The 27,166-nt window shown below is 42.5% G+C and overlaps 1 protein-coding gene across 10 annotated transcripts in view; it reads left to right on the top strand.

The window, feature by feature from the left end:
* The window catches only part of Ano4 (anoctamin 4), a 409,328-nt gene extending 395,203 nt beyond the window's left edge, over positions 1–14,125 (top strand). For all 10 annotated transcript variants that reach the window (XM_087556297.1, XM_087556298.1, XM_087556296.1 and 7 more), the window contains 4 exons: positions 2,054–2,173; positions 8,238–8,343; positions 11,075–11,270; positions 13,315–14,125. In XM_087556297.1, the coding sequence (XP_087412423.1) occupies positions 2,054–2,173; positions 8,238–8,343; positions 11,075–11,266 (418 nt within the window). In that variant the 3' untranslated portion in view covers positions 11,267–11,270; positions 13,315–14,125. The remainder of the gene's footprint in view (positions 1–2,053; positions 2,174–8,237; positions 8,344–11,074; positions 11,271–13,314) is intronic.
* The last annotated feature ends 13,041 nt before the right edge of the window (positions 14,126–27,166 follow it).

Genomic DNA, 27,166 nt, shown 5'->3' with positions numbered 1-27,166 from the left:
AACTTACTTGAGAGAAGTCTGTCTCCTGATCCAGGTCTCCTTACTTGCAAATGCTTTCAGAGGCATCTACTTGTCCTTTAGGAAAACTCCCTTTTCTCTCTCTCTCTCTCTCTCTCTCTCTCTCTCTCTCTCTCTCTCCCTCTCTCCCTCTCTCTCCCTCCCTCCCTCCCTCCCTCTTTCTCCCACTCTCTCTCTCTCTCTCAATGGTGGTGGGTATGCAGAGAGCATATGCCAGCAAACCAAGTGGTAAGCATGGCATCGACCTGCCCTCTATGGCCCTCCAACTGTGACAAATGTGCAGAGTAGATGGACAGACATCCCTGGCTGCACTGTGGCTGAACCATAAAGTATAAAATCCCAATTCTCTAGATTTATAGCAGACTCAACTTTCTGATGTGGTGGTGATGGGATTTCACCATTGTAAAAAGAATTAGGGAAACAATTCAGTATTAGTTATATAACATCTCCCGTGACTATTGAGATGTTGTAGAAAGAAGACAATATACTTGTATACCAGATCCACATCTAATTCTATGTACATATGAGTAACCAGCCACCGAAGACACTTCCCACATGGCTTTGTGCCTGGCATTACATGAATATGCTTAGTAAATTGGTTCACAGCTTTATCCTCTTTTTCACTTCTTTGGGTAAAAGGTGAATGATGCCGTTCACAGGACAGGTGTCATATTTGAATTTTGACTTTTGTCAATGGACATTTTAAACCAAACCAGAAGACACCAGCTTTAATCTCCACACAGCTTTGGAGCTGGTTGGTGAGATATGAGTACAGGTAGACCTGTGAATATCAGATCCTATGATGATGACTACTAAATTCTGTGTGTCAAACCACCAGCTCTCTCTGCAACAGCTATCACCAAGCTGCTAGTGTGTCTGCATGCCCTGTTCTAGACAGTTCATCCGTTCATCTTCTAGACCACCATTTCGAGGAGAAGTAGGGAGGACTGGAGAATGTTGCGTCCCTGCTGGCCGTGTATTTAACCCTCAAATGTCTGGACAAATGGTTCTTCGGGATCAGCTCATCTTTGTAAAGGCCATGATGAGGACAGTGGTTTATCCTGGGCATGATATGAAGAAGCCACGTGCTTCAGGAATTGCTTGTGTCATCATTTTGGCCAGTAAGATGACTCAGAAGGCAAAGGTGTTTGCTACACAAGCCTTGAAACCTGAGTTCAATACCCCGTGTCCATGTAAATATGGACGGAGGGAACTGACTCAACAAGATATCCTCTGACCTCCTCAGATGCCCCATCACGCATGCCTCTCTCTCTCTCTCTCTCTCTCTCTCTCTCTCTCTCTCTCTCTCCCCCCTTTTCCTTTTCTCCCTCTCCCCCCTCACACTATTAATTATTACATTAGTAATAATGATAAATAAATTACTTTTAATTAAAGAATTATATAAAGTAAATACGAACAAAGAACAATCATTTGAAAATGTTGTGATGAAACATCTTATTTTGTACTACAAAAAAAATAGATGATGGAAGGAAGCTGACAGAGTGGCTGTTAGAATGACTGACTCTACTCATCCCATTCAGGAAGATCAATAGAATCTCTGATGTGTCATTTTCCTCTCATCAAATCAACTAAATTCCATGTTTCTAGATTTTGTGGGTGCATAAAACCACTAGATCCTAAAATAAAAATGTAAGACATCCACTCCCACAATCCTGCAGTTCAAGGGAAAGGCGTGTGTACACAGCCAACACTAGTACCAGCTCAAGGATAATTCTGATCTAAATGTAGTAAAACTTCAGGGAGAAGTGGGTGAGTCATGCTGACTCTGGGTGAGGAAGTCTTCTCGGAATAGGTGGTGTTTTGGTTGATCACTAAGGATAAGTAATATTTACACTTCCACACGAAGGAGAAGGGGTTCCAAAGAAAAAGAAAACGCCAGCAGAGGCATGGAAACCTAATGCCACATTGGGGGCATAGCTGGCTGTAGAGTAAGATATGAATTGAAAAGGCATTAGTGACATAGTGTTAAAGGGGATGAATACTGTTGTAATTATACAATCTGCATCTCTTTCAGGTGCATGGTTGGCTATGTAAATGCCAGCTTGTCCGTGTTCCGAATTTCTGACTTTGAAAACCGGTCTGAGCCAGAGTCTGATGGCAGTGAGTTCTCAGGAACTCCTCTGAAGTACTGCAGGTGAGTGGGAACCTTACCGGGCTCCCTGCGAAGTTCTAGTGGCTCTAGCATGGGACAGTTTTGCTGAGCCACAGTCCTTCTGGCTGAGTCTGTTTAAAGCAGTGGTTCTCATAATTAAAATATATGGTATGAAAAAAATGTTTCCAATAAAAGAAAAATTACCCAGTGTTTGGGCAGAAAATATATTAAAAATTTTGGTTGGGTATAGGCATGATTGGTATACTAACGTGGTTCTGGCAAACCAAGGGTGAATATAATTTATATTCCTTGCCCCCAAAACCATGCTTCAGAGAGAATAAAGGTAATTAAAGACTTCATAGAACACGTTAGAAGATCAATATAGATTATGTCTCATTCACTTTAATTTTTCTAATAAAAATTAAATAACACAAAAATAAAGCAGTTCTGAGGGCATTAAGAGTCCCCTGCTGATTTTTTTCATTATTAGGGTTTTTTTTTTTAGAATATCATTCAATATAATTTGATTATATTCACCCTGTCCCTATTCGCCTCCATTTCTCTCCTCACCCAATTTTGTGTCCTTTTTAAAACTTTTAGCTTGTCAAGTCCAATGTGTACTGTCCACGTGCCCTTGTATATGTGGTGATCCCCTGGAGCATGGAGGACCATGTTCCGGTAGAGCCACATCCTTAAAGAAAGCTGACTGTCTTTCCAGCAGATAGCAGTTACCAATAGCTTCTCGCTCAAGGGCTGGACTTCATGCTCACTTTCCCTATCCACGGCAGTATTTTGTCTGGCTTGAGCTTCCATAGGTCTGTCACAACCACTGTGAATTCATCTGTGCAACTGCCTTGCTCTATCCAGAAAGCATGTTTCCTTCTAGTTATTCTCTACCCCTGACCTTCGGAGTCTTTTCACCCTGGTCCACAATGATCCCTGAGTTCTGGGAGGAGGGGAATAATATAAATGTCCCATTTAAAATGGAGCATTCTTCAGTTCCTTTTTCTCTGTACTGGCTAGTTTTGTATGTCTTGTGGAGTTATCACAGAGAAAGGAGCCTCAGTTGTGGAAAGGCCTTCATGAAACCCAGCTGTAAGGCATTTTCTCAATTAGTGATCAAGTGGGGAGGACACAGCCCATTGTGGGTGGTGCCGTCCCTGGGCTGGTGGTCTTGGGTTCTATAAGGAAGCAAGCTGAGCAAGCCAGGGGAAGCAAACCAGTAAGAAACATCCCTCCATGGCCTCTGCATCAGCTCCTGCTTCCTGACCTGCTTGAGTTCCAGTCCTGACTTCCTTGGTGTTGAACAGCATGGAAATAAGCTGAATAAACCCTTTCCTCCCCAACTTGCTTCTTGGTCATGATGTTTGTGCAGGAATAGAAACCCTGACTAAGATATTCTCTGAGTCATCACTAATTGTCGGTCTCTGTGTTAATCACCATCTACTGCAAGATGATAAAAAAAATGAGAAACGTTTTCATCAGTGCTCAGAAATGGACTAATCTATAGGTATCGGTTTAATACTGTCCCCATTTAGTTCCCATGGTAGTAGGTTCTCCATGGGGACTATGACCTACCTCTCCACATGTTCTTGGCCATATAACAGAGCCACTATGAATTCCAGCTTGTATAGCAGGTCTTAATTCCAATCAGAAAGTAGTTGGTTAATTCCATGACATTATGTCATTATTATATCAGTGAGCACGTCTTACCAAGTCAGATACTATTGTAACTCAAAGAGTTCTCAGCCGGATAAGAACAATAACCAGTTTTACTTTTCCAACAGTGTACATAGCACCTCTCAGCACTGTTGAAATAAAGTCAGTACCAGCTTGATTTATCCATGTTCTATGACTCAAGTATTTGGTGTCTTTAACAATAGCGTCTTGCTGTAAAGTTCTGGAGGGTAACAGGCAGTAATGATCGTAGCCTATAATGTTTAGGAATCTATGGGACCTCACTGGGTAACAGCTCCAAAAAGGATAATTCATGCCTGGAACTGGGATTTTTATCTGTTAAATGATAAGTATTATTTTAATTTAAAAGCTATTTAGTAGACTGGGAATGTAGGGCAAGTGTTGGACTACTTGCCTTGCATGAATGAAACCCTGGGTTTAGACTCCAGCAACACAGAAAACTAGGTATGATGACACGCACCAGAATGCCAGCACTCTGAAGGTGGAGGCAGGAGAGTCTGTTCAAGTCATCCTTGGTTACACAGTGAGTTGGAGGCCAACCCATCTGAAAAAAATAGATTAAAAACAGCTTACCTCTAAAACTTTTTTTGTTAATTAAAAATAAAGTATATTTTTGGTCATGAGCCTAGCCTTTAATGGCTAAACCAAGGGGGAGGGAGTCTTTAAAACAAGTGTGAGAGGGAGACGGGTGAGGGGAGGGGGGCTATTGGGATGTAAACTGAATAGATAAATGGAAAAGTATAGAACACTTTTCACCTTTTTCTTCTTGTTTTATAATTCCAGCTGTCCTACATAATAAAATAAAAGTATCTTTCACAATGACTAACACAAATAGGATTGATATCTTCATTCATTTAAATTGTGATCATTTTGCTTGATGTTAATTTTTTCTGAAACAAAAGTTTCCCATTTCTTTAAGGCCTTCAATTGCAAGAGGAATACATACACATATGTGTAAAATACACATGTACATTCATCATAGAAAAGGCAGTCTTAGTATTCTTCTTCAGGTATCTGTCAGGCAATGCACCTGAGTTGACTCTTAGTCTGAAAACATCTGAACATGCTGTTAAATTTTTAAAACACATTCTCAAGTGGATCAGTGACCTGGAAAAAAAATTAGTTTCTCAAAGGCAGAACTAAGTGGATCAGGAGCCAAGAGTACACAAGAGAACAACATCCAACTTCTACCCAAAGAGGATCTGTTAAGCAGGGTAGAATTAAGCTTTGTTTTAAAGACTTCCCATGGTCAGAAGCTGAAAAAAAAAGTAGAGAATTGGCAAGTCTATGAGTAATTCTAAACATATGCTATATAAAACAACTATAATATAACCACACTATATAAATGTACAGTAGTGAAAATAAACAGGCAACATAACAGAAATTTAAAAAAAAACACAGCTTCAGAAGACTACATATATATATATATATATATATATATATATACACATATATGACGTCATAGACTTTGTGGGTTGGAGAGATAGGTCAGTGTTAAAGAATACATTCTGCTCTCAAAGAGGACCTGAACTCCATTTCTGGTGTATCTCTCACCTTCTATGGACTTTGTGGGCTCATGAATTCACACATATACATTCACACACTAAAAAATAAGAAAGAAAAGTATAAAAAAATAAATCTTTCCTAAAGCTATAACATCCTTACATCAAGCTCAAGCCCAAATAAAAGTAAATACTAGAACATCCTCACAGATGTGTAAGTGAACATACGTATTTGTCACTTTTCTGTTGCCGTGATGAAAATACAATTACGACTTATACCAGAGTTGTTCATTTTGGCCTGTGCTGCCAAAGGGAAAGTCTATAATGCAGGAAGGCATGGCAGCAATGGGATCAAGGGGTTGGCTGTTCATATCCTATCCATGTACGGGAGCCAGAGGGAGAAGTTAGGAGGTGGGGCAAGGCTGTAAACCCTCGAAGCCCAGTGATTCCTCTAGCAAGGAAGGCTCTATCTACCTCCTAAAGGTTCCATAGCATCCTCAAACAGTCCGACCAACTGGGACCAGTTGTTCAAACACACAAGCCGATGAGGGACATCTCTCATTCAAACTGCCACTGTGTGTGTGTGTCAATGATCAAAATGATCCCACCAAATTAATCCAAGGGATTAGGAAGTGTCAAGTAAATAACTAAGAGAAACTTATAACAGACCTTTATGTTTAGTTATAGATTGAGAATTACTGTTAGGCCAATTCTGTGTGCCTGAGGACCACAATATCATTACATGTGGATGTGAAGGATGAAAATCAGTCCAGATTCTTTTGAAGAAATAATGATAAAAGAGATTTGTCTTAAGGTACAATATATAGTGAGTAATTAATGTGGCAGTGTCATGGTAGTGGAAATAGACAATTTCACAAAATTGAGAATCCAAAGATAGATTATGTAATAACTAAGGTCCGGTTCTCAGAAAATCAACATATTTATGTGCTGTTTATATTATAAAGTAGGCGTGGTTTTACTTAGGAAAGTCCCACGCAGAAAATAAAACTGAAAACAAACAAGATCATTGTCCTGAAAATTAGAAGTGCTGTAACATTCCGGGGCATCGGGGAATGCCAGCCCCTGTGCTGGCTAAGAGTCTACTTTCTACTCTTTCACAGTTTAAAAAAATGGGAATAAATTAACAATAGCCGATGCTAGGAAAATCACATTTCCAATGATGTCATCTATGTCTTGAGAAATAAGGGCAGCTTTAGCAAAAGGGAATGTTTCCCTGACACTGGTACAGAGAACAGGCAGACCGCATCAAAAGCCAAGCAACAGGGCCGAGGTAGATCTCAGGGCCAGAGCACAGAACCCAGTGCTTGTCATAAGGAAGCCCCGGGTTCAATTCCTAGCACCAAAACAAAAATAGGGCAGAAAGAGCATCTGAGTGTGACTGTTTTCCAATTCATGGCTATAGGATAGATTTCATGGTGATAAAGTATATTTGCATTTTTCTTCTAGAATATCTACTTAAAGTATTTCTGAAATATTAGGGCCTGAAAATGAGCAGAGAAATAGCATGATCCCTGGTTATTGGGTGACTCAGGAAAAGCAAATGGAGGTTAAGGGAGTCTGCATAAACTTTCAGCCCTAAAGAAAGTTCTTCTTCCTGGAATTCCATGCATAATTATTGGACCTGTTCTAGGGTCAGATGAATAACCACACATTAGACAGTAGAAATTTCAATGCTCCCTATTACCAATTTGGAGGCATCCAACCGTTCACTCAATTTCAACACAAAACAGTCATTATTAGTATTCCCCTAGTGATAAAAGATTCGTGGTAGATTATCAAACCCACCCAAAGACGCTAACCATAATAATTAATATGATGATTTTGATGGCGATAATGGTGACCAGTAATATTATTTCAAGTACTTGATATATTTCAAGCACAGTCTTTATAGGAACGTATTCTGAACTGTCTGTTAATCAATACCGATCCAAAGGTTAGAGGTCAGGCTCCACTTTTTACAAGCCCCCTCCCCACCCCCCAAATCACAACTTTTTATTCAGACAAATGAAATTCTGTGCTTCTCTACAGCAGACACATTCAAACAACCAATACATCCACATCACTCTAAATGCATGAAAACTTTGTGACACTGGGGTCACTTTTCGGTAGTGGAGTTAGCGACAGTGACTGCAACAATGAATTTTACTTGTGTAGATCAAAGTTTCCAGGATGACGCCTGACCCCCACACAGGTGTTCAACAAACACATGTGCAGCTCAATGTCAATTCAAATGTTAGAGGCTGAGGACCAGGTAGGAAGGATGCATGAAGGACAGGCAGCAGAAATCCCATGTAAATTGACATGCACAAAGAAAAAATGTGCAGTTCAAGGCAGTTGGCAGCATCGAGAAGCCACAGGAAGTTCCTTTTAAATTAGAGTGCCCAAAATTGGGCAGAGTCAGCAGAATAGTCTTTGTTCCACTTTGTTTTTTGTTTGTTTGTTTGTTTTTGTTTTTTGTTCCTGTAACATGTTGTCTCCTTCCCTCCATCTCTCCCTTCTTCCTTCCCTCCCTCCCTCCCTTCCTCCCAGCTACCCCATCTAATTTGTGGTAGCCTAGCATTTCTGCGGACTTAGTGATAATTCACTTAATAATAGTTCTAACAAGTGTCCTGGCGATGTATCTTAAGAATCTTTTTGAGCAGAGGTTGAGTAAGAAGTAATTTCCTGCCCAACCACCGTGGATGATTACCCAGAGAAGAGATGTTATTTTACCAAAAGAAATAAAAGAATGCTGGACAAACAAAGTGACAGTTCTCTAGCTTAGAGAAAGGCTTCTTTCCCCTTCAACATTTGTTCAACGTGTGTGTAAAGACGTCACGAAGATGGAAGAGATTTGGGACCAGGAGGATCAGGGTTGGGGATACAACCTTCTCGTGTGTTTACAGATATCGGGACTACCGGGACCCGCCTCATTCTTTGGCTCCCTATGGCTACACACTGCAGTTCTGGCATGTCCTCGCAGCTCGGCTGGCTTTCATCATTGTGTTTGAGGTGAGCTTTCTCAAACAGTCCCTTCATTTCCTTTGGCATAATGAAGTCACTAGGAGTAACAAGTGACAGAGACTTCTAACGCCAGCCCTGGCTTTCTAAAGTATCATGGCCACATAATGTAGCCCCTCTCTCATCTTTCTCCTTAATTGGAACTTTCAAGTTTCCCAGGAACCGTTTCAAAGTCTCTTAGTAACAGAGCAGGAACCATGGGCCTTACATTCAATATTCTGGGGCCGTGATTCATCATCTTTAAGAGAAATGCAGTTCTCCCATCCCTGCTTCCAGAGGTGCTGAGATATTGTTTGCGATGTCCTTTCCTCTCCAAGATGCTGCAGCAGGTGCTCCCAGATGGTCTGGAAGACATTGAGCTGGATGCTCCCCCTGTTGCCTCTGTGTGCCTCACTGTGGCATTACGTAAGCACCGGTTACTGAAAAGTCAAAAGAGACTCAGGAAGCACGTTCTTCCTGGTGATTGCTTGCACTTATGTTTTAGTAGAAATATATCAGCTATTTTATCTTGGGCTTTTAGGAAATTTTCTATTGCTATAACTCCATTTATAAAGTCAATTCCATCTCTTGCCATGTATATTGGAGGCAGATTTGTGCACGCCGAAGATGCCTCTTTTTGGACTGGAAGTGTCTTAAAACTTTGAGACAACTCTATCATCACTTTGCCCCAACACCCCAGACAGCCAAGGGAAGATGATATTAAGCTCTTATGCTCTGGAAATAAATTAAGTGATGGCTAAGTCCCTATTTTTAGACATCTTTATCCTATTTGTTTCTTTGTGTGTGCACGCACATGTATACCAATACCAATGTGAACGTGTGGCCTCCAGGAGGCAACTTTTTGCTGCAGTCAGTTCTTTCCTTCCGCCTTCTGGGAGATGCAATTCCATTTGCCAGGTTTTGTGGTAAGGATGCTTACTCAGTGAGCCACCCTCAGTCCCTCTTTAAAGAAGAAATGTTTCTCATGTGTGGTAGTGCAGGCCTTCAATCCCAACATTCATGGGGCAGAGACAGGGAGATCTCTGAGTTCTAGGTCAGCCTGGTCAACATAGAGATTTCTGAGCCCATGAGACCCTGTCTATAAGTAAATAAGAAACAGATAGGCTCACCTAACCTGGTCTTACATTGTTTTCAAACTAAATAAGAAAGGGTATTCTCGAGTTGGCTCACTGGATAGAGATCTTGCAGGCAAATATGAGAGCCTGCATTCAAATGCTCAGCACCAATGTAAGAATGAGATGAGGTGGGACAGGCCTGTAATGGCAACCCAGGGAGGAGATGTGAAGACAGGTGGGCTGCAGGAGCTCCCTGACTTGCCACTCTGGCCCACACAATAAGCTCAATGAGAGACCTGTCAATCAAATCTAAGACGAAATATGATGGAGGAAGACTCCCAACATGCAGAGACACTAACAAGCACATCTACAAACACATATGTGGACAAACACACACTCATGCACACATGCATGCAGAGACTGGTAGCCTCTGCATGCATACACACTAGCAAGCACATCTACAAACACGCATGTGGACGGACACACACTCATGCACACATACATGCACACATGCATGCATGCACACCACACATTCCAAAGAAAAAAACCCAAATAAGGGTAACATTAAAGTACTGAGTGACTTTCTTTCCATTCAGAGCTTTCCGTACCCTTCCTTATACTGTGGTTAACCATTTAAAGCACTAGGAGGAGCAGAAAAACCTCTTTTTTTAAAAATTTATTTAATACTTAATAATAATTCTTTGGTTTCCGGGCAAACATCCCCCTCCCCCTTCCCCTTCCTTATGGGTGTTCCCCTCCCAACCCTCCCCCCATTGCCGCCCTCCCCCCAACAGTCTAGTTCACTGGGGGTTCAGTCTTGGCAGGACCAAGGGCTTCCCCTTCCACTGGTGCTCTTACTAGGATATTCATTGCTACCTATGAGGTCAGAGTCCAGGGTCAGTCCATGCATAGTCTTTAGGTAGTGGCTTAGTCCCTGGAAGCTCTGGTTGGTTGGCATTGTTGTTCATAAGGGGTCTCGAGCCCCTTCAAGCTCTTCCAGGTCTTTCTCTGACAGAAAAACCTCTTGATGGGTAGAGTTTCGTGTGGGCTGTGTGTCACTGAGTCACGGAGAATCCTTATCGCTATGCTTCAGCATGGCTTTATTGTGACTAAAGTAGTTTAGAATTATAAAGACTCTTAATCACAATGTCATCTGGTAATTCGCCAGTCGTCGGGATGTAGACCCACAAAAGTGAGTGTCACTCTAGAGTTCCTAGGTAAGAAATGTGTGGCACTTTTCCAAAGAGAGAACCTGTCTTCCCGAAATGACCATTTCCCCAGGCCCATGGGTGAGTCTCACTGGGTTTTGCAGAGCACTTAACAATCTACACAGAATCTTCAGACTAATTCTAATCTTCATAGCATGACTGGTTTGAGTGTAGTTAAGTGACCTATGCTCAGGTTGGCTCCAAAGCAATGAAAGCTGCTGAGTTAAGATTTGCTCCTGGTCTCTGTTTTCCTGTTCTTCTTTGCCTTGAGCATCTCTCCTCCGCTGTCCCTCCGCCCCTGGTCCTCTTCTCTAGATGGTGTCAACAAACCAAGTTCAATTCTCACCTACCCTTTGCCCTTTCAGGGCACACCTCCCCCCAGGCCTCTTCCCACTTCCCCCATTTCCCAGGTCCCTACCCCTCCTTCTGATTCCGCTGTGTTCTCTGTTGTGTTTTTAGCACCTCGTGTTTTGTATAAAGCACCTCATTTCCTATCTGATACCAGACCTCCCGAAAGATCTAAGGGACCGGATGAGGAGAGAGAAGTACTTGATCCAGGAGATGATGTATGAGGCTGAACTGGAACGCCTCCAGAAAGAACGGAAGGAGAGGAAGAAGAATGGAAAAGCACATCACAATGAGTGGCCGTGACAAGGTAGGTGACCACTGTGCCTAGGGGGAAGCCACACTCAGGTCAGACGCAGAGCAGCTGATGCAAACACTCAGAAACGGAGTATAGAGTGTTTACTAACAAGGGTCGAAATAAGCTTAGATGCTTCCAAAACCAGCTAATCACTGCAATTCAGTCCTTCCTCCCACATGGTCAGTCTGCCTTCTCCTTCACTGCCAGATTCTGGCCTGGAGACAAGGTCTTTGCATGTCGGCTCAGATAATATACACCGTCCTCTTCCTTCTGCTCCAGCCAGGCTGTTCTTCTATCCCCAGCACAAGTATCCCCTTCCTCCTGGTCCGAGTCTGCATCTCCCCTCCCCCACAGCCGACTTTCCTCTATTGAGAGCTCTCATTTTTCTAGCTGGCTTTTTGTATCACACCATACCTTCTAAGGAGGTTTCCCAGACCTCTCAGCCGATTCAGAGTTAACACCTAAACACCTCTGGTCCCCACCGTCGGCAATGCACTAAGAGATAAATGCTGATTTGTATTGTTCATCAGTGGTCCTCTAAAGCAATTGATCAGACTTTCTCAACACAGTAATAAGCTCACTGGGGAAATCTCTATGGATTGTAATTCTAATGCTTCCAACTCGTTAGTGTGAGGCCTGTGGTGCCTAAAAAAGTGTACATTTGATTAGTAAAAGTCAGATAGAGTGAAGCTGTGTACATTTCTCGAAAGTTCAACAGAGCCACCAAACATCCTGGCCCACAGGAAAAGCTCTGAAACTTCCTATCGAGTCAGTTACTAGTTGTATGACATCAGACAGATTACCTAGCTTCTCTGAGCCAAAATTTCCACTGTAACGAATTGTCTAGATGAACCCTCTGTTCTCATACCCCATGAACTCATATTATGGCAGAAGAGGGTCTTTTGTCCTTTTGTGTTCCTTAACATTTTCTTCATTATTTGAGCAAAACCATTGAGGCTTCTTGTTTTCCTCAAATTCTGCCTCCTGAGGGAAAAGTGAGATACAGAGAAAAGGAAATCCCTGTTGGCTGATTGTAACAATATCTGGAGAGATGCATATTGTCAATGGTAAAGTTGTATCAGCCTCACTGCGTGTTGACAATCGGGCAGGTTGTTATGACTTTGACAAGAGGCTGAACTTGGGGGAAATAGGATAGACTTAAATCCTGCAGGAATCAACACGTGAACTCCCGCCCCATATTCAGATGCACACCAGACTTACGCTCCAATACAAACTAAATAATTCTGCCATTTCCAATGGCCACTCTCTGGCTGTGCCTGTGGGAAAATTACTGAACTTGAGTGGGTCTACCTGTTGAGCTGAGCTGATAAGCAGCTCAAACGATGAAGTGCCCCTGGGGCACTTACCAAGCATAACAGACTGTAGAATGCTCTCCAGCGTGGGTCTTACTGTTTAGCACCATGATGTAGCCAGCTGGATCCCGTATCTGCCTTTCACATTCTCTCTGTGTGTGGTCTGGTACATGGACTTGGTTTCTGTGTGGGGGAAAGTAAAGAAAGGGGAGAATGCAGGGGATGAGGGGTTCTGGTTTTCACTTTCTGGAAGTCTAATGTACGATCTAAGCTCCCAGCCCCTGACTTTTTTTTTTTTTTTTGCCCCTGACTCATTTTAATCACCTCACTGGGCCTACATAACCGTGGAGAATTGCCCCCAGAAAGTTCCAGTGGCCATAGAACAAGGCACGGATGCATGTCTTTGTCCTTAGAGGCTGGGCTGGGCTGCCAGGCAAGTGACTCATCTTGGAGGAGTCTTCTGCCTTCGACACTACATTCTGCCCACCTCTCATTTGTTATTGGAAAGCACGTTTTGTTGCCTGTCTTGATCCCCACAAGAGCCAGCGGGGTTCATCATACTTTAGCTTGTCTCTCTGACTCACGTGTCATAAAGCAGACAAAACGTTTTTCCTTCCTTTACTTCCTTTGGGGTCCCAAATTCTTTGAATGCCTTTGACATATGGTAAGTCCTTGAGCTATGGTGCACTATGATGTATAGATGGCCTAAGTGTGTACGATCCTAGTGTCTTTTCTCTTTCCAGGTGACAGTTGATTTCCAGGCGAAAGACCTGAATCTTGTTTACTTCTTCGGGCAGTGCAAAAGCACATTCAAGTGGATGACGAGCAGCGCACGCGCAGTGCATGCTGCAGACACCGCCGCGCAGCCGCAGACAGGGTGGCAGCAAGGAGCCGACTGACGGAGGTGGAGTCCCGCTGTCGTGAAATCACGCTGCAGTTCAGCACACAATTGCTATCTATCCATAGACCATTCTTGACCGAGCAAGCATGCACGTTACGGGCAGTTACATTCATCAAGTTTTTAAAACCAAGGGGAGACTTGTATACTGGGCCTGTTTTTTTAGCCTGTTTGCTACCTTTTTTGCATTCTATCCCATGTGAATTTTACAGATACCGGGCTAAAAAAGGGTATTTGGACACTTGGACACATTCCTAGAATGTCATCCTGTCCTGTTCTACATCACCAAATGACACAGAGAAGACCCTGTTTACAACTTTTTCTTTCTTTCTTTTTTTTTTAAGTTCAGATCTTTCTGAAGAGATAATTCTATATGACATATCTATAGCTATGTGTATGGCCATAGATGTATTTCTGTGTGTACATATGTATAGACATGTATTCCTACATATGTACATACAAATGCAGAGGTATATAAAGTACATAGGAATTCCTTACTTGTAAATAGCCAAAAATAAAAAATAAAAATAAAAAGTACTGACACGAATGATGAATTTTCACATTTAAACAGTCACCAACATGAAAGCCATGTTTAATTGCTTGTATAATGTGATATAATAGAGTTTAAAATAAATTATGCACATGGAATATTTTCAGCGGGCTCTTCTGAACTTCTGCTGTGTTTTTCCAGGGATGAAGGAGCTAACACCATGCGGTTTTTAATGCAAGCTCTCTCACTCCTACTATGCTGGCAAATTATCTCACCCTAAGTGTGCGTTTCCTCCCTGGTCACCCTTCCCTTCTTGCTTCCATCGTGTCTTCTTAGGGCACAGAGCAAATTGCTTCAAAATCAATAGGAAGAGTTTGAAAATACTACCGGCACCCTGCAGGGGAAACAGGGAACCAGTCATCAATACTTAGAATGCCTTAAGGTCCCTGTGTGTTAAAACACCATACTAATCTGAAGAAAAGCCACCTGTATGGGGAGTTGGTGTGACAGGAAATATGGTTTAATTATCACTCTACTTCCAGAGATGCAGAATCTTTTAAATTCATTTTCCTCATGTGTATTGAAGGTGTACATCATTTTCTATCATCGTAGCATTAGCATGAAACGATTACTATGATCACATTTATACACCCATATGGTACCAGTCCGTGTTTCTGTAACAATACCCTATAAAGAAGAGAGCTTGACTTAGATCACCATTTTTAAAGGTTGACATTTCAAGCTTGGGTGGCACCAAGTGTTTGGCCACTGATGGGGAAGCCACCATCTGTGGCAGAATGACAGAACAGCAAAAAGGAAGCAGCTGTGTGCAGAAGGACAGATAACCTGGCAAGAGGATGGCACAGAAATTCGGGGGTCAGGCTCACTTGTTTCTGGTAACAGTCTGGTATCGCAGATCCCTAAGTCCCACAAGAATTACATTCAACTTCACCATTAACCTAACATACTTCACTAGTTCCCAGGTATCATAGTATCGAAACTAACACAAGACACGGATTTTCAGCATGCAAACGTTGGGGGACACACTGAAACTACAGCTACCACTTTCCACAGGTGCTTCTGAGCATGCGTTCATCTGCGCGTGTCAACCTGACATGCCAGTAGTGGGAGATAAAAATTCCTCCATCATCACATCCACCAAAAGGTGGATATAGATTCTCCCAGGCTGAGTTAGAAACGGATGGTCATTGGGGGCTTCGGACAGACTAGAATTTCAAACATTTCTTAAACTGTCTGGAGTTCCCTCTGGTCAGACAGTCCAGGTAGTGAAATATTAATCCTCGAAGACCCCTGTAGGACCTGTGCATGCTGCTTCAGTCTCCGTGAGTTCATGTGAGCATTGCGTGGTTGTCTGAGAGGACCTTACTCTCCTGGTGTCCGATGTGCCCTGTTTTCCTGGTTCTTCCTCCGCCCTTTCCATGGTGTTCCCTGACTCTCTCCCCTACCCCAGGGGAGAGATTTGATGAAGACACCATGTTTAGAGTTATGTGGTCCAAGGTCTGCCTCTCTCTCTCTCTCTCTCTCTCTCTCTCTCTCTCTCTCTCTCTCTCTCTGCATAATGTCTTGCTGTGGGTCTCTGTATTTATTTTCATCTGCAGAAAGAGGTAGCCTCTCTGATGACTGAATAAGGTATAGCATAATATTATTAGGAATCATCTTACATATATATACATATATGCATATATGCGTATATATGTGTATATGTGTATATGCATATATATGTGTGTGTGTATATACATATATGCACATATACATACATATACAAAGAGAGAGGAAGAGGGAGAGGGAGAGGGGGAGGGAGAGGGAGACCAGTAGTACTTAGTTTTACCCTAGGTCTCTGAGCTATCTAGGTTCTGGCTCCTGGTCACCCACATAGTATCCAGTATCAGTTCTATCTTACTGAGTGGACCTTAAGTTAAAGCAGACATAAATTGGTTACCCCCATAAGACTTATGCCACCATAGCCCTAGCATACTTTATAAGTGGGACAGATTGTAAATCAAAGGTTTTGCGTTTGGGCTGGTGTAAACTTGTCTCTTTCGGTAGCCTGCAGAGTACCTTTCAGTGTCATAAACACTAGAATGTGGGTGATAAAGGTTCTATGTGGGCACCAATTCGATCTCTCCATGCTCAATGCGTTGTACGGGTGCTGCCTTCAGCATTGTGGCCCTGCTGTCAGTTTGTGGAGAGCAGCCTACAGTCTAGGCCACTGCCTAGGTTTGAGGGGTGGGGGCGGGATTTCCATGCGATCCTTTGGACAAACACCTCAATTGGATGAAACCCAGTTCAAGCATTGGAAGCTTCTCTTGGTGACAGGAGATGGCCGGTAGAGGTTCCATCTCCTTGGACATGTCATTAGGAGCACTTTCATGTCTTGTAGGATGAAGTTTCCACTGCACTAGGTTTTCACACTGCCCCCCAAATAGTCTTCAATCCTAGCCACCTCTCCCCTCATTCCTTCCCCCAGTCCCATCTCCCCTCCCCCTTCCCACCTGGTCCTCCCATCTCCTCCCACACACCACAACCCCCACACCCAGCTCTGGTTCGCCCACAAAATCTATTCTGTTTTTCCCCTCCTAGAGAAATCTATGTGTCCCCTTAGTCTTTGCTTCTATGTCTAACTGCTCCGAGTCTACAGATTGTAGTTCAGTTATCATTTATTTAATGGCCAACGTCCATTAAATATTAGTGAATACGATATAAGCAAATACATACCATATTTATCTTTCTGGGTCTGGTGTACCTCAGATGATTTTTTTTAATTCCATCTACTTGCCCACCAATCTCATGATCTTATTTTTAAAGGAGCTGAGTAGGCCTTCACTGTGTAAATGGACCACATTTCTCTTTCTTCATTCTTCTGTGGAGGAACATCTAGGTTGTCTCCAGTTTCTGACTATTGTAATAGAGCAGCGATGAGCATAGTTGAACAAGTGTCTGTGGTAGGCTGACACATCCCCTGGATATATGCTCAAGAGTGATAGAGCTGGCTCTTGGGATAGATAGATCCATCCCCACCTTCCTGAAGGATTTTCACACGGGTTTCCAGAGTGGCTGTACAAGTTTACACTCCCACCAGCAATGGAGGAGTGTCCCCCTTCCTCCGCACCCTTGCCAGCATGAGCTGTCACTTGCACTGGTCTTAGCCATTCTGTCAGTTGTAAGGTGGAATCTTTGATTTGAATTTCCCTGACGGCTAAGGTTGCTGAACATTTCTTTGTTTCTTAGCCATTTCAGTTTCCTCTACTGAGAGTTATCTGTTTTACATTTTTATTAGATTATTTTGGGGTTTTTTTTTGATATCTAGTTTCTTGAGTTCTTTATATGTTTTGGACATTAGCCCTCTATACGAAGTTTAATTGGTAATAGCAAAATAATCGTCCAATTTCAATTTCCCCTTATCATTAAAGCCCGAGTTCTTAAGGTCATTCAGGAACAGTGTTGTGATTTCAGGTAAAAAGTTCTTCAAATCGCTATAAAGGGGGTTAAGTCTTTGAAAATTGCAAAATTTTTATTGACTAAAAATTGAAACCATCATATTGTGTGTGTATGTACTTGCTAAACCCTTAATATATTTCCTTTTTGTTTGCTTGTTCTTGAGACAGGGCCTCACATAGCCTAGGATAATCTTGAAATCATGTAGCTGAGGATGCCCTTGATCTCCTGATTCTCCTATCTCTGCCTACTGAGTGCTAGGATTTCAGGGATACCCAATCATGCCTGGCTTCTCGATATCTTACACCAAAGAATCTGAAACATTTTTTTCATGATTTGTTGGTTCAGAGCCATCACCATAAAACCCAAACAAGTACATCAACCAAAATGTCTTTTCCACCCTTCCATGGTTCCTCCAAGTCTCCTATTGCACAACCTACCCCACTCAGACATTAATCCCCAGTGCATCATTCTGGACCTAGTGCATGCCCGATCTTGTATCCCCGGTGAGCCTTCACATGACACAGGTCAAGAAACACCTTTAACTCCCCACTGCCTAACAAACTGTAGTCTTTAAAGTTTCTTGTGAGGTCTTTCCTTACCTCTTAAAATAAATGCATCTATTTACTTTATGCTTCTGCTTCTGATAATGCATTTTAACTCAGTCTCCTATAAATATGTATTTCAATATGGAAAAAACACAAGTGGAATAGCACAACTTTAGATAACTCCCTGTCTTCCTCCCCCCAGTGGGTTTTTTTTTATTCCCTTTACAACCCAGTATCAGCCCTTCCTCACCTCCCAGTACCCCTCACAGAAGTACTCCCATTCCACCTTCCCCTTTACTTTTGAGAAGGTAGATCCCACCCTGGGTGTCACTACCCCCAACCTATCACATACACACACACACACACACACACACACACACACACACACACACACACACATCAAGTCACTATGGGACTAGGTACATGCCCTCCCACTGGGGTCAGGCAACAAAGTCAATTTAGGAGCCTGGTATCCTCAGGGACAGCCCCTGCTCCAGTTCTTGGGAGACCTGTATGAAGACCAAGCTGCTCATCTGCTACATATGTGCAGGGGGCCTAGGTCCAGCCTGTGCTTGCTCTTTGGTTGGTGATTCAGTCTCTGGGAGCCCCCAAGGATCCAGGTGAGCTGACTCTGTTGGTCTTCCTGTGGAGTTCCTGTCTTCTTTGGGCTCCTTAATCCTCCTTTCAGCTCTTCTGTACACTCCCAGAGCTCCAACTACTGTTTGGGACCTCTGTGTGAGTCTTTGCATCTCTTTCCATTGGTGGCTGGGTAGTGCCTCCCCAAGGACAGTTCTGCTAGGTTCCTGTCTGGAAGCATAATAGAATATCATTAATAGTGGCAGGGATTGGTTCTTACCTGTGGGATGGGTCTCAGTTTGGGGGAGTCACTGGTTGGCCATTCCTTCAGTCTCTACTCTGCCTTTGTCTCTGCACATCTTGTAGGGAGGACACATCTTGGGAGGAAGGTTTTGTGGGTGGGTTGCTGTCCTTATCCTTTCACTGAAAGTCCTGCCTGGCTACAGGAAGTGGCCACTTTAGGATCCATATCCCCCACAGCTAGAAGTCTCACCTAGAAACACCCCCATAGACCCTCTGGGGCCTCCTCCCATCGCAACTCTCTAGCAAGTCCTAGACATTGCTCCACACAGCCTATCTCCCTTCTCTCTCCCCTGCTCTCCCCACATATGATCTCCCCCACCACGCCACCCTGCTCCCTTCTCCACCCCCTCTTCCACCTAGTTCCCACCCTTCCATTGACCTCTGATGTCTATTTTGTTTTCCCTTCTGAGAAATAGTCAAGCATCCTCCCTGGGACCCTCCCTGTTCTTTGACTTCTTGCGTCTGTTAATTATAGCATGGTTATCCTGTCCTCTATGGCTAATATCCACATATAAGTGACTACATGCCATGCACATCTGTTGGGTCTGTGTTAGCTCACTTAAGATGATATTTCTAGTTCCAACCACTTGCCTGTGAAATTCATGATGTCCTTGTTTTTTAAATGGCTAAGTAATATTCCATTGTGTAAATGAACCATATTTTCTTTATCCATTCTTCAGTTAAGGGACATCTAGTTTGTTTCCAGTGTCTGGCTATTACAAATAAAGCTGCTATGAACGTAGTTGAACAGTGTCCTGGTGAGACGGTGGGGAATCTTTTGGATATATGCCCAGGAGTAGTACAGCTGAGTCTTGAGGTAGAACTACCTCCAGTCTTCTGAAAAACTACCAAATTAATTTCCACAGAGCTTGTACAAGTTTGCAATCCCACCAGCAGTGGAGGAGTATTTCCCTTGCTCCACAATGTCACCAGCATCTCCTGAGTTTTTGATCTTAGCCATTCTGATGGGCGTAAGGTGAACTCTCAGCGTCATTTTGATTTGCATTTCCCTGATGATTAAGGACGTTGAACATTTCTTTAAGTGCTTCTCAGACATTCTAGATCCTCTGTTGAGAATTCTCTGTTTAGCTCTGTACCCTAATTGGGCTGTTTGGGTTGTTCTTTAATTTTTTATATATTTTGGATATTAACCCTCTGTCAGATGTAGGGTTAGTGAAGATCTTTTCCAAATCTGTTGACTGTCATTTTGCCCTAATGACAGTATCCTTAGACTTACAGAGCTGCTCAGTTTAATGAGACCTCATTTATTAATTCTTGATCTTAGTGCCCGAGCCATTGGTGTTCTTTTTAGGAAGTTGTCTCCTATGCTGATGTGTTCAAGGCTATTCCCCACTTTCTGTTCTATTAGGTTTAGTGTGTCTGGTTTTAGGTCAATATCTTTGATCCATTTGGACTTGAGTTTTGTGAAGGGTGACAATCCTCTGTCTTAATGAAAGATCCTTAAAATGCAGCAGAGATCAGTGACAGATATGGTCTTCAGAAGAAGAGCACTGAATAATTTCTTCAGATTACCTGGTAATAACCAGGATTTAGGCACCAACCTTATAATATTTACACACACATACACTCACACACACACCTTTAAAAAGTCCTTCTTAGCAATGCTTCCATTTCACAAGTAGTTTTACTAATAAATAAGGACTACTTATATCCCGTGGTGTGTGAGAAGTCATTACCCAAAGTTCTTGTTAGAATTCTATGGACATACAAAAACATTAACTCTCTCAATCTTCAACTTTCCTCCTTAATTAAGAATATTTAATCGTTTTGATGGCCTAAAGTCCAATATGCACAATAAATGCTGCTAACAAAAGACATTTTAATGAAACATTAATATCTGTTTTACTTGCAAACCACTGGCCTAGTTTGTTTTTCCTAATAATTACTGCATGGTTTTGTCATTCTCAAACTTTTAACATGCATTAGAATCAACTGAGAAGCGCTGAATCAATGTGGCAAGAGTGGACCAGGTCCTCAGCTTTTAGCAAATACCTAGTGGTGTTGCTTCTATGCATAGAAAGAATACCACTGTGCAATAGAGGGAGATTACATTTTGCAAACACTAATGCAACTTTCCAATCTTTTGCCAACTGAATTGTACCCACTTGAATAGACTCGACAGTTCAGCTGAGCTTAACTAGTGTTGTCTTGTCTAGAGATTAGCCTCCTGGTAGAAAGGTAGGTGAGGAGCAGCACCCAGTCAAGATCTTAGTTACTGCCCATGTTATTCAATATGAGACATTTTCCCTATAGGGTACTCCATTCAAAACTCTTGAATGACTTTCTATTCCAGTAGGGATGAAATATAAGCTCTTTACCACGATGCTCCAATGCTGGGCACTGCCTATCTCTTAGAATGCTACCTTTTATCCATACTCTTGAGCATTTCTCTGTCTGATGAGCTTTTGAACATTCTAATTACCTCTGCCTAAACAAGTCTGTTCTTGCTTCCTCGTTGATAGCTAATAACCCTTCTTGTCCTTTACCTCACCCTAGTCTGGGCAAAGGTCTTTGAATGGGCTTGATCCCTTGTTGTAATTCCTAGTACCTCATTGTAGTTTTCTTGTCCTACATGGCAGGCATGCTGTGGGACTCCAGATGCTCGTCTGTGCATCATACTTCTGTGGTGATTTATTGGTGTTTATCTTCTTTCTGAGGCTCTAAACCCAGTGATGGAGACTTAGGGGCCTTGGTCCATCACTATGCTATTGGAACTACTCTTATGGAAGGTTGGAGGACATAGTTAAGTGTGGCATCAGTTTATCTAATACTGAATCTCAAATTTTTACACGTGTTAATAGGGTGATGTAAAAAAGAAAAATCCAGATGTTTTTATGAATAACAGAATTTGTTCAGCACTAAATCTTATAACATGCCCCATACTCAAAAAACTACTCCAGTCCACAGTGAGCGCAACTTTGGTCTTAATATTGTTTCAGATGTTGAAGAGACTACTAAATAAAAACTCAAACATGCTACCCTCTTGAATCATTGTTTTTAATAATGGTCCGCTATAATTTGGATCTGAAGAAATCCGCAAAGGCCAGGCATAAAAAGCTTGGTCTTCAGCTCGTCAGCACTAAAAAGAATCAAAGCCATTCAATAAAAAGGCGGCTACTGTTAAAATGAGGGCAAAGCAGGATGTCAGCTAAGGCCCTCCATGATTGTCTTCCCATCAGGAAGATGAGTAACAACTAACTTCACAAAAGCTCATAGAATCAGGTTTGTGAAACTCTGGAAGGAAAACACTGAAGACGCTAGGATGGAGTTCAGAAATAAGCAGTCTGGTTTTCCAAAGCTTTAGCAAGGTGGGTGAGAGAGACCCAGTGCTCACCTGCTCCTCTTTCCCACATATCAAGATGCATGACCACAGTATAATGCTGAAATTCAACAGTAGAAGAAAAACAAAAAAGGAATTCTGAGATAGCACAGAAAACAAAAGTGAAAGACAAAAGCAGATATCAAGGCAGATACAGGCAATTCTGAATGTTAGAAAGCACTGAAAGATTTTCAGTTTTGTGCTATAAATAGATAAGCTAGAATCTGCTTTGGAAAAGAAATTCACTTCATCTCCCAGCAAATCTTCATGGTGTGTTAGCCAGGAATTATCTTGAGAAGGGGCTACTGTCTGAATTTGGACACATCTAGGAGTGGAGAATTCTTGCCTAGTCTGGGATCTGAGGGATACTCTCCTCTGTCTCAACAGGTTGTCGCCAATCAATCTAGGCTTTGCTGAGAGTGACTCTTCCACTGACGATACCATAGTTGACACAGTGAGTGTTGGGACTGACAGAGAACAGAACCAAGGCCCTGGGGAGTCTGCCCACTAAACCTGGGGCGTGAGAATCACATGTGGCTTTGCATAGGTGACAAGGGCTGGAATAAGTTCCCCCTTGCTTCCTACCATCTGTCCCAGAACAGTGGGTCCTACTAGGCAACATGTTGCTGAAGAGTATTGTCAGAAACCAGCACGCACATGTACAACATACACACACACACACACACACACACATACACACACACACACACACACACACACCGTTTCATCTCCACTATGAGATGGACAACTTACCTGACCATGGACTTCCTGTTATATCCTGCCTTGACACAGGCCCAAAACTTGGTTTAAAAGACATGCACCAAAGTATCACTCTTATTTAACTTGGGTATTGGTTATACAAACGGAAAGCTGACCAATGCAGTGACTAAAGAGAGTTAACGCTAGAAAGTGGCTAGGAACTGTTGGGAAGGAACTTGCAATGTTACATGGAGACCAGAGAATACCTCATCTGGAGAGTGACATTTGAATAAAAATGTGTGATAATTCAGGGACTGAGCCGTATGACTGTTTCAGAGAGTCCCCCAAGCAGTCATACCTTGACGGAGGGTTTGCTGTTCCAGGCTTGATGGATAGATAATGTGCACAAGGAGGTGGGGTCCACATCTTTCAAGCATCAGCTCCTAAATGGAGAAAGTCTGTGCTTGTCCCGGAGTCCTAGGACTAACCCCTCACTCAAACTGACTGAGCTCTATAGTTGTTCCTTGTTTTCATAAGCAGTTGAGAAATAAAGGGTCAGAGAGAAGTCAGGAAGCTAACTGGAATGGATGGCCCCTTCACATGAATGAAATATCAGAAATGTGTAGAGATAATGCTTTATGCACTGTATAAAAGCATTCACCTGTCAATAAAAAATGCTGTTGGCCTATTAGCTTAGACAGGAAATAGGAGGTGGGACTTCCGGTAGGAAGAATGGATTCTGAGATAGAGAGATGCACAGGGGATTGGTCCCGGGACCCCGAAGGAGGACAGAGTCATGAAGGCTGAGCAGAGGTAACTACCCACATGGCAGAACTCAGATTAGAATAAACAGAATATTAAGCTATGAGCTAGTTGGAGAACATGCGAAGCTTTGGCGTAGACATTTGTAAATATATTTAAGTTGTTACTCTGAGAGCTTGGGCCAGGGAGGAAAAACACAAGCTTACAGAAAACATCCCAATACAGAAATGGAGAGTCGTGTGTACCACTGAAGAGATAACTGAGTGTCCAAGATAAAACCACCCAGAGAAACAGAAGAGAGGGAGTGAGGTACATGCTGCTAGCTCCGAATAGCAGTGCAACTATTTGTTTCACAGGTACTTGTTGGGCTGTCTGCGTAAGAGAAGAGCATTTAAATAACAAGAAAACAGGAGTGCGTTGCTTGCGTAGTGCATCATGGGACTCTCTGTGTGACACAGGAAGTGACTGCATTATAATCTGACTGAAGGTTGTGGGTTTTATTATACAATGAGGACATAGCATCTCTCGAGTCAAGAGAATCATCAGCTTGAGCTTCCACAGAGGCCACTGTGAATTAGAAGCACAATCACCAGTATGTGGGTCACAGACCAGAACCACCATCTTCCTCAAGAAATTGAGACTTAAAATCCCAGGCTCCATGCCAGTGCGGCCTAACCAGAAACTAAGAGTTCAGTACAGCCCCTCCAGGTGATGCTGACCCAGGACAGGACAGAATGTGAGGTGGCCACTGTGGGTCATCCAGAGATCAAACAGGGAGCAGAGGAAAACAGAAGAGGATTCTAAATCTACCCATGCGGAAGTGGATGGGAACACCGTGAGTAAACACTCTCAATGGATACTCTGTGCCCTTTGGGGTGATTTCACCTAGACAAAAAAGAAAAGTAAAATAGGCCTTTTTTTAAAATGAGGAAAGGAGTGCTCGTGAAATGGGAATGGATGATGAAATTGGCGCTTTTCAGAATAATCTTCAGTTTGATGAATTTAAATCGCAAAGATCAAAACTAACCTTCAGAGTGAAAGGTCAAGTGGAATTCCACTTTCTGGAAAATTGGACAGGAAGCCAAAAGGTACTTCAATTCAATAGATGACTTGAAGTGGCCTAAGAAAGGGGAGGTCCTTGCCAAACAGGAAACTTGGCAACTGTTTGCAGGACACTTTCCTAAATCAGGCAGTTGGGTACAACCACGGTCACCTTCAGCTGGATTGACCACTGAATTGTACAGCAAGCAAGGCAAACCTTGAGATAAACATCTTAACTTTAAAACTTTCTAATGGTATTATTTTTCAAGAAGATGAAAATGTTCAGCTTGGGTGTTCCTAACTCTGTTGTCTAACTTGAAGTCAGTAGCCCTGCTATTACCAGCAATTATTCACACCAATTTTTAAATTTTCTCAAATAAAAACTTGAACTTAATACAGAAAAGTTTGCCCTTTTTTTGCACTTTTATGTTGTTTATGGTATGTCAGACCTTTCGCATGCTAGACAAGGACTGGATTGTAGATCCCGTATCCTACATGTCTTGTGCCTTTTGTATTAGTGAGTTTTTCCATTACTATAACAAAATACCAGCGTCAATTAAACCTTTAAAAGGGCAAGGTTGGTTGAGCTCACAGTTCTCAAAGTCGAAGGCATAGCTGAAGTGGCCACGTAACTCACCACAGCTGGAACATGGGGAGAAGCAAGTGGTCAGAGCTTGACGCATCAGGGAACAAGTAAGGATGACTGGCATACAACAATCACTTCTGAGGGCACTTCTGATGCTTATGCCCTAAAGACCTGCCCTAGACCCCACTCTCCACAGACTCAGCCATCTCCCAGGAGCACCGCTCTATGAACCAAGCTTTCAATCATGACTGTTTGAGGTACAGTCAGCCAGCGTGCAAACGACAGCATTTCTGCCTTTGCATGTCTTAGGGTTTTACTGCTGTACACAAACACCGTGACCAAAGCTACTCTTATAAGGATAACATTTAATTGGGGTTATCTTAGAGGTTGAGAGTTTCAGTCCATTATCATCAAGGCGGGACATAGCAGCATCCAGGCAGCCATGGTGCAGGAGAAGCTGAGAGTTCTACCTCTTCACCTGAAGGCTGCTAGAAGACTGGCTTCCAGGCAGCTAGGATGAGGGTCTTATAGCTCACACCCACAGTGACACACCTACTCCAACAGGGTCACACCTTCTAATAGTGCCATTCCGTGAGCCAAGCATATACAAACCATCACAGCATACAATGTTAATTAATTAAAATATAAAATGGTCCTCCATGACAAAATCGTGCAAGTGTATTTGCTTTTGGTTTTATGACTTACACACAGCATTTACTTCGAGAGAGTCCCTTAGGGTGTGAATTGTATAGAGATGACTTTCATAACATTCATTGTATTCAGGAAGATGCTTACTCCAAGAACAGACAACTGCAATGATTTTTATGGAAATTTTAATTGGCAAATTTAAAAAAATAAGTTTGTAACCATTATTTTATATAGAAATATTCAACTTTCCCAAGATTTCTCACAAACAGTGGTACAAAAGTTGGCTCTAAATTCATCCAAGGTATTTTAAGAACTAAATGGTCTTGCACTTGATTGACTCCAGTCTCAGTGATGCTGGGAAGGAAGCCTAGGACCTTGCACATGCTCAGTAAGAGCTTTAATGCCAAGCCACAGGCCCATTCCTCAGTTGACTCCTTATCAATAATCTTCATCTTGGAGTTTTCTCCAAGAATCAATTCACAGGGTTGTTCAGTCTTTCTCTACCTCAACCCTACCCAGTGTGTCTATATCATCAGTTTAGTCTATTTCGTGAAACAAACCACTTGTCATACGTGAAATGAAATGAAGAGATCTTAGTAGTCATGTATTTTGTACCATCCTACTGTGGGGCCATATTAGAAATGATGTAAACAAGGTGAGCTGGCAAAAGACTGGCCTAAATAGTTACCCACTATTTGTAAAAATGTCTTCATATTTTCAGACTCCTCTGAGGGTATGTGGCCATTACCCAGGGTGCTAATGGTACTTTCTGATGGAAACATCAGGTTGTTGGCTTCGAAAAAGCATTAGCATTAGCTCCCATGGTTTCTCAACCCACACAACGTTAGTATCTTCAGCTGACTGGTTTTTTGGTTGGGGGAGGAGAGCTGCCCTATCCAGTGGGACTTTATGCAGCTTTCCTGAATCTAACTCCCACAGCACTGGCACTCTCACCGTGGACACTTAAATGTCCCCACATGTCCCCAGGGGAGCACAGTGGCCCATGTTGGTATAACTACTGGTCTCAAGAGAAAAAAGAGAGCATGCAAACAATCCAGCTATTGATAACATGACTCTGTGCTGTTTCACATCTGATCTATACAGTTTTCATTTCTCTGCAGGATGAATGGGGTTGAGCCATGTCTTGCTTTAAGGTTTCTAGTCGTTCTGTTGGAATGGTCCTGTTGCTCTTCAAATGTGTTTTTAATCCCTGTGGTACACATTTTTTAGGGAAGGTCTTTTCTCTAC

This window comes from Rattus norvegicus, chromosome 7 (assembly GCF_021556685.1).
Source record: "Rattus norvegicus strain SHRSP/BbbUtx chromosome 7, alternate assembly SHRSP_T2T, whole genome shotgun sequence".
In the NCBI taxonomy this organism is placed as follows: domain Eukaryota; kingdom Metazoa; phylum Chordata; class Mammalia; order Rodentia; family Muridae; genus Rattus; species Rattus norvegicus.
Note: the sequence above shows the minus strand (reverse complement) of the source record. Positions and strands in the feature narration are given on the sequence as shown.